At 37.1% G+C, this 12,173-nt stretch overlaps 1 protein-coding gene across 1 annotated transcript in view; it reads right to left on the reverse strand.

The window, feature by feature from the left end:
* Ktn1 (kinectin 1) overlaps window positions 1–12,173 on the reverse strand; it is a 114,447-nt gene that overhangs the window by 70,203 nt on the left and 32,071 nt on the right. Inside the window, exons 7-9 of the mRNA XM_023701724.1 lie at window positions 10,664–10,770; window positions 9,494–9,626; window positions 6,923–7,010 (exon numbers count right to left, since the gene is read on the reverse strand). Of these exons, the coding sequence (XP_023557492.1) occupies window positions 6,923–7,010; window positions 9,494–9,626; window positions 10,664–10,770 (328 nt within the window). The remainder of the gene's footprint in view (window positions 1–6,922; window positions 7,011–9,493; window positions 9,627–10,663; window positions 10,771–12,173) is intronic.

Here is a 12,173-nt window from a genome sequence, read left to right on the forward strand (position 1 = left end):
GTTATGTTGAGCTGTAGGGGACTCAGGTCAACAACTTCTGACATTGCCAGTCAAGTGGAAGACCCAATACTATTATGGACTACTGGACTATTTTGGAATATTTTGCTGCGTTCACACACCTATAATATTTAAATGATGGAACTAAACAAAAAAAGGAGTATAGATGAATGTCCATTTTGTATCTGTGTATTCAAAATGGTTAGGATATATTGCTACAGTCTCTTAATTCAAGGAATAGAGGAATTTGTTCTAACAGTGTTTGTAAATAGGATATCATTTCTGCATCTTGTACAACCAACCACTAGGAAGGCAGTATGCAATGTGTTAATTATTGGAACTGTCTTACCAATTTGACTAGAAACTGTCTCATTGCTATTTATTTCTCAATAAAATTATGGAAGAAAAAAAAAAAAAAAGAAGAGTTAACCAGGGAGATATCTCAGTGTCTTAAGCACCTGCCTAGCAAGAGTAAAGTCCTGAGTTCAATCCCTGGTACTGCAAGAACAAAAGGTCAGACTCTTGCAAGAGTTACTACATTTTAATGAAACCTGCCTCCCTGTCTCACCATAAGCAAGTCCAAAACGGTGCTCAAACATGAGGAAGGGAGGCCATGGATAGAAAGACAATGTGGGGAAGAATAGAAAAGGTATGTATGCAAATACTCTTTAAAAAAGGTAAAACATAGGACATTAAAACGATATAACTCAAAGGGTAACTTTAATGATTAACTACATTAAGTCATATTTTACAACTCAGAAGAGTATGACATTTCTTATTATCAAGAGTAAATGCTGAAACACTGAATTAATGTCTTTACAATTATGTAGAGGAAGAGACTAACGACAACAGAAAATAGGACAGACAGAATTATTACTAAAATGGCCATATTATCAAAAGCAACGTACTAATTTAATAAAATCTGTATCAAAATACCAACATTCTACACAGAATTGGAAAAAAATAAATCTAAACTTTTTATGCAATCACACAAGACCCAGGATAGCCAAAGCAATCCTCAGCAAAAGGAGTAAAAAGGAAAGAGGGGATTGTAAGTTATACTATGAAGCTACAGGAACAAAACCAGCGTGTATGGGCACAAAAATAGACACACAGACCAATGGAACAGGAGACACAGAAACAAGCCCATTTACTTTTATCCATCTCATCTTTGATAAAGATGCTAAAACCATCCTGGAGAAAGGACACCTCTTTAAGAAATGGCACTAGATCGATACCTCTCACTCTATATTAACATGTTCCCATCAGCATGAAACACTAGTGTTATATGTCCCATCAGTCTTACCAATGATAGCATCAATGGATCTAATAACTTTTAGTGATCTTCTTGGTAATAAATTAATAAAAAATTGGTGGCTCAAGCTGGCAGGAATATAACACACTCAAAAGAGAGCTGCCAGGCAATAAGACATACTATATTTCACTGAAAATGAGACTGAGTCTTGTATTAATTTTTGCTGAAAAGAGTAGGGCTTCTTTTCAAAAGATGTCTTATTTTTTCCTGCACAACAATTTATATTCATGTGCAAAAACCTCTATTTATTCAAATATAGTCATATCATGTTCTTTTGGAACATGTCATAATCCTCTGAACCTGAACTCTGGCTGAACTTTTGAGACTATATTTCCTGCAGAGCCATTGGCCCCAATCTCTCATGTCCAGCAATGGAGCTCTCCTTAAATGAGTACTTCTTACCCATGTAGCCTGCTTGGAATACACTGGAAATAAAGCTGTCAGAGATTACATTCCATGTGTTCTTCACCCATGTCACAACCTCTTGTAGGCTGGGCTTCACAATGTTTCCATTAAGTCAAGCGTTAATTGAAGATTTAGGAGATAGGAGTGGCAACAAAAATGGTAACAGTTAAGAATGATGGTCAACAAAAAAGTAACCAAAGAGTTACGGGCACCAAATTTAGAAAACATTTTTTTTTTTTATTTCACATGGGCAGATTAACTATCTCCCTTACAACTCAGAACATACTGAATTATAAAGATTCATGTTAGACACACCCATGTCCATTCATTATGAAGTGTGTAAATTATCTGTGTGCTGCGCCTGTACTCTTATTGGCCATCCAGCAATGTCTCAAATTCATCTGTTTATACAGACATTTACTGCTTGTCCAAAGATACCTGCTTATTTATAAATTGTAATTTATGTTATTTTTAAAGCATTAATGTTAATTCTATTTATATTTTTTATTTCTGTGATTTTAAAGTTCAATACATCTTCTATGTGTTGTAATGGACATATTAAATGCATCTGTCTGGGTGATGTCAACTAGGGTTTACATTACAAGCACCTTAAACAAGCAAACAAACAAAAAAAAAACCACAGTAGGGTTTATCTTCTAGATAGGTCTTATTTTAGGAGAAATACAGTACAAATTATGGACCTACTATGAATGGATTAGATCAAAATAAATACATACTTAAGATATAAAACAGAAACACTTGAAACCGCAGGCAGGTAAAACACTTTTAAGACATAGGTATAGGTGAAGATTTCTTGAACAGAAATCCAATAGCACAAGTAATTACACTAAGAATTAGCAGATGAGACTACTGTGTATATGAGGTTTTGTTGTTGTTGGTTTTTTTTTTTTTTTTTTTTTTTTTTTTTTTTGTATTTTAGGGAAGGGTCTACAGGGTGTTCAGGGTCTCAGTACTAGCTCAGACTTGTAATGATTCTCCTGTTTACAGCCTCCCAAGTGCTGGGATTACAGGCATGTGCCACATGCCCAGTCTCTTTCACCTTCTCAGTGAGCCCGGGGGCGGGGCTGGCATGGCAGGCCTGGGGATCGGCAGGCCTGGAGATTGAACCGCCAGCCCATGCGCCTGCTTGTAGGCACTTTAATCTGCTCAGTTATTTGTCCGGCCCTTAGTGTATTAAGTTTTAAAAAACTAAACAACAAAAGAAACAGAGTGAAGAGAACCTTCAAAAGGGCAAAACAATTTTGATAGTTATTCTTCTGATAGAAGACTAAAGCCAATATATAAAGAACACAAAAATACTAGAGCCTCACACCTGGACAAATAACCCAATTAGAAAACAGGCAAATGAAATGAATAGACACTTATCAAAAGCAGCAGCAAAATGGTCGATAAGTATATGAAAATATGTTGAACATCCTTAGTCATTAGAGAAACATAAATCAACACTGACGTTCTATCTTCTATCCAGTAAGAGTAACTTATTATCAAAAAATAAATGATGGTAAGGACACGAGGTGTATATGTGTCAAAAGGAATTTTTCTACATTGTTGATGTTAATGTATACTAGTCAAACATGGAAAACAATACGGAGATTCCTCAAAATAACTAAAAATAGAAATTCCATTTAATCTAGCTATAACTCTCTAGGGCAGTTCCCTGAAGGAGTTAAAGATACTGTAGAGACAGACACATGTATGCTTATAGCAATGCCATTCACAGATGCTGAGCTATCAAAGCAGCTTAGATGCCCAACCACAAATGGCTACAGAAAACGTACTACACTCACAAAATGAAATACTGTTCAGCCATAAAGGACAAATACCAGTTTTATGTAGGAAAATGGATGGAACTTAAGACCATAATGTTTCATTAAATAAATTAGGTGCAGAAGATTTACTATTGCAAGATTTCTTTTATTAAAAAACAAAAAATATAAAGAGTAAAAACAAGATATGGTAGAAAAGAGGGAGACAGAGACTTCTTGGAGACAGAGAAGGGAGAAAGAGGAAAGAGCTGCCCCAAGCATAAATAAGGAAGTGAAGGAATGGGTATAGAAAATGAACTAAATAACACACAGACACAGACAGTTACACACACACACACACACACACTTCTAAAAATTAATGTATTATGTGTTGCAAACATACACTTTTTTTTTTTTTTTTTTTAAATGTATTTGGTATAGTCTCACTACGCAGCTCAAACTCCTAGTGATCCTCCTGTTTTCAGCCTCCCTGGTGCTGGGGTTACAGGCACGCACCATCACATCCGGACTGGGTTGCCAGTTCAGCGCACCCGGGGGCGCGGCCGGCGTACCATGCAGGACTCCTGCTCGTTGTCCTTGCCTAAGGAGGCGCTTAGTCCACTGAGCTACCTCACTGGTCCTATTAAACTTTTTAAAATTCTGTGACGGAAATTATTTTCAACTTAGACTTGATGTCTAATCAAACCATCAGTGGAGTGTGAAAGTAGAATAATGACATTATGCAACACAAGGCCTCCAGGAGTGTACTGAGCTTCTGCAGCTTCTAAAAAGCATGCATCACAAAGGGAAAGAGGAAAGCAAGAAAGGTGGCAGTGGCTCAGGATCCAAAAGGAAAGGAAGACAAAAACAACAACAATAAAAATAAACACCAAAGCAAGTCTCAGGAGACAGCTAGGGAACCTCATGATGCTGCCTTGGTTCACGAACTTAATTCTTCCCACATTTTTGGCTACAAACAAAATTAGATGAAAACCGAATTTCCCCTTAAAATTAACACTGAGCCCCTTAAAATTAACATTGAGCCTAACTATTGAATTTGATTATTCATTCAATTCAGTCTGCAACCAGAATTGTAGGAAGAATTAAGTTTGTAAACCAAGGTATCACTTGTGCCATGGCAGGAAAACAGAAGATTTCAGGAGGAAGCACCAAGAAAAGTTGCTAGACTGCAGAGTATGTTATATGCTGACAGGCAGCAGCTCGGTGGAGTGGGCTCAGGAAAGTTTAATGACAATAAAATTTTAAGCAATAAAACAAAAGATCAAGCAGGTGAAAAAATTAGAAAAAACTAGTTCTAGAAAATAAATATTAAAGAACACCAGTTTTAGCACGTATCTTGGCTTAGCATTCCAGTATACAGTCATAATGATAACAACAATGAATATTGACATAAACGAAAAGTATGTATAGCCATATCAAGTCAGTACGAGACAGGTGAGAATAACGATGTAGGGAACAAAGCTCTCCCTTCAGTAGGAAGTCAGATATCAAGAAAGCAATTTAAGTACTAATGCTGTTTGTTTAGAAATACAAAGTACCCCCAGAAATGAACGATGATACATTCCTGTGATCTCAGCTACCTAAGAAGCTAAGGCAGGAGGACTGAAAGTTTAAAGGCCAGCCTGGACAACTTGGCAAGACTTTTTCATAAGATTTTAAAAGGTGGGCTGGGGATTTGGCTCAACAGTAGAACGCTTGCGCTGGGTTTAGTCTTCTACAATTAAAAAAAAGAGAGAGATTTAAACAGGTCTGGGGATTTAGTTTAGACAGCACTACCTGGGTTCAGTGCCCAGTACCACAAATAAATAAATAATAAACAAACAAACAAACAAATGCATGCATGCATGCATGCATACCAAACATGAAAAGTTAAAGAAAAATTTCCAACGTGAGTTCCTCTGACAAAAGTGAAGTTTCACTGTCTGGAGCAGTGATGAATCTTTTAGAGACTGAGGGTCCACACTGCAACCCAAAGCCCACTTATTTATCACACAATGCCAATACTGCATTAAAGCACAACACTGAGGTTTTAGTTTAGAAAAAACAACAACTAGCATCTTTTGTCTTAAAAGTATGTAACAGGTGTGCTTTAGGTTCACCACAACCAGTCTAGAGTTATACAATTTATGTACAGTATATATCAGTAAGGGTAAAATTTTACTGTCTATAGTTACATACTTTTTCCACAGTATATATTTGTAGGAATAAAGTTTTATATCTATATTATATAATTTATGTTATAATCCCTTTAGCAACGTTTCTGTGCTCCACAGATGAAATACAAAATATTAATTTAAAAATAAACTATCGTAACATGAATACAAACTTTATATACAAGAGAAACAGATCTTAAGTTATCTTATGTACATTTATATACTGAAGAAGAGGGAGGGCCCAGGGGAGGGAGAATCAGAAGAAACAGAAGGCCTCAGAAGCCAAACTTCTTCCATTCTACTGTGGGAACTATACTCTTTCTAACTGAGTCCCTCCTCTGCAGGAGAAAAGGAGTAGTGAAGACACAGACAAGACTCATATTAAAAGTGCCAGCACCACTCATGTGGGTCTATCAAACTATGAATAGTAAAAGTTAGCATTTATTAAGTACACAGTTTCATGGAAACTACTTGGAACAGTAATATTCTCATTATTTTTCTCTTTAAACCTAGGAAGTCTTTTCTTAAGAAGAAGAAAATACAATTATAAGCTAATCAAGAAAACAAAAGGGAAAAACTAGAGAGTAGGAGGAGAAAAAACTCAAGGCTACATTCCCATTACTTCATGATGTACTATAACTTTGCCTACAATTTATTGCTTCAGAAAAAACTAGGAGAAACTCAAAATATGAAGAACAAAATAAAAGATACAAAATAGGAAGGTATGGGGCTGGTGAGATGGCTCAGTGGTCTAAAGTACCTACTTAGAACAAGCTAAGCCAAGCAAAGCACAGGGACCTCGGTTCAATCCCCCAGCGCCACATGCCAGCCCGCCCGCCCCCTGGTGGGCTGAGCTGGCCACACACAAAATAAACAAATAAATAAATAAATACATAAATATTTTTTTAAAAAAACAGGAAGGTAGATCAAATGAGAACAGGATTGAGATGAGAGGACAGAATGGCTGATGAGGAGGAGATGAAAAGAGAACTAAGATGTGCGTATGTATATGTACCAACTCCCCACAGGAATATACTCAAGTACTTTAAATATGTATTAATAAAAAGTAATTGAAGAAAAGCTTGTAAGCTTCTTGTTTTAAAATCCTAAAAAGGTCAAAGAAATACAGATAATCTGAAAGGGTGAAAGTTATTTTTATTGAGCTGTAACTAAAATTGCCACATTATACTTCCTTCACAAATGGAGAAAGGAAAACATTTTACCCCAAATTACAGACAGCTCACATGAGTGCCTCTTCCCCTTACCTTGCTGCGCTGCATCATGTTCTGCTGTTCTTTTCCGGATGTAGGTTTGAACTTCTTCCCATCTTCTCTCAGCTTCTTGGAGTTGAACCTTGATATTTTAAAAAGGAGCAAGCAAAAATTAGCCAAACAAAAAGATTTCCACTTTTAAAAAAAGAAAATAGCATCCTTCACCTTATTAAGAATCATGGCTCTGGGGCTGGTGAGATAGCTTGGTAGTCTAAGCTTTCAAGGACTTGAGTTCAATCCCCAGTACTTACTGCATGCTGTGCTGGCTCTGGGCTGAGCCAGCCACCAAAACCAGGCATGGTGGCACATCCCAGTAATCCCAGTGCTGGGGAGGCTGAGATAGGAGGATCACTATGAGGCTGAGCTGCGTAGCAAGACCCTATACCAAGTAAATAAGTAAATAAAAGATTAAAAATAAAATTTTTTTAAAAAAATTTTAAATGCTGTATCTTAAAATTACAACTAGTCTCAGACATTTTTAAGAAAACAGACAGACAAACACGGTCTGGCTGCCATTTCTTTATCAGTTACATCTATCCTGGTCCTCCGATACAAGAGGTATTCACAAATACAATATTAGTACTGTTAGATCAATACTGCCATTACTATATATGTATCTGATCCACTTAGCTATGACCTGTTTTCCATCGGTCTTTTCTTCTTTTTTTTATGTACTTGGTTGTCACAGGGTTTCACTATGCAGTTCGGACTAATAGTGACCCTCCTATCTTCAGCCTCCCCAGCACTGGGATTACAGGTGTGTACCACCACACCTGGACTCTGGCCAGCTCAGCCCGCCCTGGCGGCAGGGGTTGGTGCTGGCATGGCATGTGGTGCCAGGGATCAAACCATGGTCCCCAGGCTTGCCTAAGCAGGTACTTTAGTCCACTGAGCTATCTCTCCAGCCTTCCGTTAGTGTTTCTTCAGCTGGTAACTATCTGAAATACATGATGGTCTCTTCATTGCTAAATCTTAGTAACTACTAAAATTTATATTTTGAGATATATATATATTACAAATCTCCAATTATGACTGTAGTATTTAAAGTTATCTATCTGTATCTGTGGAGGACAGATTTCTATATCTACAAAATCAGCAGTAAATCAACGTGCAAAATCAAATTTAAGTAATAAAGTATATAACATCATGCAGGATCTAAGAAAACTTCAGGAAGTCTCAAAGTCTCTTAAATCCCCTTATTTCCTAGTCCCAAGCCTTTGAGCACTTCACATTCATGGTCTCAAGGTCTCATCATGTCTGTGATCTAGATGGGAATCTACCTGGTACAGTGAGGCTTCATTTCAGTTTCATTAAACTGTACCTTCAACAAATCCCCTCCTCAATAAAGGGAGTGTCTCGGTTACTTTTTCCGTACTGACACAATATCCAACATGTACAATTTGGAGAAGCTGATTTTAGCTAACATTACAGACTCTGGTTGGCTAGCTCCAATGAGGAAACAGCATGGGAGAAAGGCATGGTGGAAGGAAAGCTGCTCACCTCGTGGTGAACAGGAAGCAGACAGAGCAAGAAGGAGCTGTATCCTTCCAGGTGATGCCCCCAGAGACCTGCCTCTTCCAGCCAGAGTTCACTTCCTAACAGAAAGTCAGCTAAACAGCCTTCCAAAAGTCTTGCCTATGAGGACATGAGGCTCTTGAGGGACCTCAAGATACAAATCATAACAGGGAGGAAAAGCTGATTCTCCTCATTAGCATATAAGCTGTATGAGTGTACCCAGAGCACAAACAAGGTGAGAGAAAATAATGTGCTCCCCCTTGGTCATCCTGAGTCATCCTGCGCATCTCTTTTGAGCAAGAGCATCTCACTGTATTGAGTGACACTATGATGTCTGAAGACAAAGTATTTGATTTTTGCATACCAAGAATTCAATGCAAGCTACTGGGCCAGGACTTAAATCTTATGCTCAAGCAAGGGAAACCCCCTTTCCAGTGCTAAAAGAAAACAGGCTTCATTGGACTGAGAAATTCATTCAAGTTAAGGATGATAAAATGATACACAAAGTAATTTTAACTATGTGACTTTTGCCTGGCACATGTAGGCCCTAATCCACATACGTAACACTTTCAAAATTATACCACTTATTTACACATGTCAGGTAATTTCATTTTTCATACTTTCAGTCTTCAGCTTCATTTAAAGCCTATATTCAATTATTTCATTAGGTCACACATTGCTGCAGAGAGTTATGGTTCTTTAATTTTATTTTTAATCCTTTATTTACTTGGTAAAGGGTCTTGCTACGCAGCTCAGCCTCATAGTGATCCTCCTATCTCAGCCTCCCCAGCACTGGGATTACTGGGATGTGCCACCATGCCTGGTTTTGGTGGCTGGCTCAGCCCAGAGCCAGCACAGCATGCAGTAAGTACTGGGGATTGAACTCAAGTCCTTGAAAGCTTAGACTACCAAGCTATCTCACCAGCCCCAGAGCCATGATTCTTAATAAACCTCAAACTATACTTCTTAAACCTACATATCATACTTAGGCTACAAATTTAATATCTATATTATTTATGAAAAGATAAAATAGAAGTGCGGATGTATTACCTTCAACTGAGTAACTGCTTGCTCAGCATTCTTCTTTTGGACTTCCTCTTGTTGTAGCTTCCCTGTTTTTTCAGTCAGCTCATTCACTAACCTAGCATAATCCTGGCGAAGTTTGTTTAGTTCTGCAGACTGCCTGGAAACAGTAACTGGATTAGGAATCTTCCATTACTACAAGCATATACAAAACAACATATTTTATTAATTTTGCTGAGCTAATAATTTCATTTACAAAGAAGTGAAAAAGAACACAAATAAGTATTTGGTTGTGTGCAATTCCCAAATAATTCCAATGACAATTCACAAATTCTAGACTGCCAAGAAATATCAAGAAAAATGGATAAACACAAACTTATGAGGCACCAGTGTCACCCTCCAACTGATCTTCTGAAAAGCTATTAAAATCAACCAATTAGAATTCTTATTTTGTGCAAGGACCGTACTACTCTCTCTAGGGTAATGGGTCTCAAAGAATGGCCCCAAAACCAACTGTACCCTGTTAAGAGGAACATGTTTTCATATGCAGATTCCTGAGCTCCACCTTAGGTCAGTAGATCAGAAAAACTTTTAGGAATAGGACTTAATACATTTTAAGTTAGCAAGCCAGGTGTCATACTGAATAATAATTTGCAAACTACTCTAGTAGGAATGGTTTAAAACTTGCAAATTAAGCCTCATAAAGGGCCAGGGAGATGGCTCATAGAATAAGTGCTTGCCTGGCAAGTGGAAGGGCCTGAGTTCAATCCTCCATTCCGGAAGGAAAAAAAAAGGCCTCACAAATCTGTAGTTTTCTACTAATTGTAGTATTAAGTGATATATATGTAATACATAAATTATATATAAAATTGCATATAACTAATACTCTTCACATAGCAAGAGAATTTTTGAAGAGTTACTCAATTTGAGAAGCACATATAAGAAAAGTCTATGTGTTCACCAGTCTCCCTATTAGGAATTCACCAACCATCTTGTGAAAACCCACACTAGAGTCTGTCCAGAGGACTCAAGCTCCAGCAGTAGCTACAACATAAAAGGTTTTTACACAAGAAAAATAAAATAAATTAAGTCTTAAAAAAAAAAAAGAAAAGTCTAACCAATTATTATAAGTACCATTTTAATGATTTAACAAAATATTCTGCCGCTGAATTAAGATGGAAGTACTTGGAAACATACTTGCTTTCCAGCTGATTTGTGGTGTTGCTGACAGCATCTCTCAGTATACCATTTTCCTGCTTCAAGTGTGCTATCTCTGCTTCCATCTGCTCACGAACTTGCTGAAACTGGTTCACATGTATAAAACTTAGAAAAAGGTTGCCAAAGCTACTTTTACAAATTTTATTACAATGAGAATATAAAAAAGCATCAGCAGAATAAAATGTGAATTGCTCTTCTCAAATATATATAAATATCTAAAGGAAGTTGTTTGTGGATTTTAAGAATTGAACCCAGGACCTTGTACTTGCTACGGAGCTATATCACCAGGCCTTTTTTTATCCTGAAATATGTCTTGACAAGTGCCCAGGTAGACTCTGAATCTGTCGGCAGAATCCTTCTGCTTCACATTCCTGAGTACCTATGATTACAGTAGGCATGTGGCATCACACCTGGCCAAGAACTGTATTTTTGGTGTGGAATCAAAGGTAAACAGAGAGACTGGGTATGGTGTCACACGCCTGTAATCCCAGCACTTGGGAGGCTATAAACAGGAGGGTCACTATGAGTCCAATCTATGCAGTGAGACCCTCTGGACCCTGTCCTAACTACAAAAGAAAAAAAGTAAACAGAAGCTGCAATAGCAGTTAAGAATACAAGAAACTATTAGCTATTATCACACTGAAAAGAGAAAATAAACACAGAGTTCCAAAATTAAAAGTTGATTTTAGGAATCTCTACTCAAGACTCTCACAGAAAAGCCTGTTACGATCTTAGAATATATCAGTTATGTGTCAATTATATTCTTAAATAAAAGTCTTTAGTAGCCTAAAGTTTAAAACCTAGAAATATGCTCAATTTATGTTACACATTGAGCCATAATAAAATCAATGACACAAAAATCTACTTTGCTAGAAGAGGGAAGAAAAGAAGAGTAAAATAAAAGAAAAAATGACAAAAGAAGGAAAACATGGAAACAAAACTTTGTAAATGGACAGGGGAAGAGGGATTGAAGAGAGGATAGGAGAATAGCAGGAAAAGTTATCATGTGTCATACAAACTCTCTCTGATCAATGTGAGCATTATGTATAATTAAAATGTACCAATAAATCTTACTTTAAAAAATTTACTTGCTAAATTAGTATGACCTTGTCTACATTCGTAAGTACCTTAATGTGCCTGATCTCATCTAAAAGAATATGACATCTAGTTATTCTTGCGGTAAATATATATACATCGTAAAATGTAGAATGTTAAAACTTACAAATGTAAAGCTCAATCATATCAATATATCCATTATTACTGTACAACCATCAGTACAGTTCATCTCTGTAACTCTTATGAAGAACTCTAGCCAGGCATGGTGGCACACGCCTGAGAGGGTAAGGCAGTAGGACTGCCATGCATTCAAGTCCAGTCTGGTTTGCACATGGTAGTGAGTTCACAGCAGGCATGAACTAATAGGGAGACTTTTATGTAGGGTCGTAGAGTCGCAAATAACACAGGAAAGAAGGAGGAAAAAGAGGAGGAG

The sequence above is a fragment of the Octodon degus genome, unplaced genomic scaffold (genome assembly GCF_000260255.1).
Source record: "Octodon degus isolate 3935 unplaced genomic scaffold, OctDeg1.0 scaffold00007, whole genome shotgun sequence".
NCBI classification, from domain to species: domain Eukaryota; kingdom Metazoa; phylum Chordata; class Mammalia; order Rodentia; family Octodontidae; genus Octodon; species Octodon degus.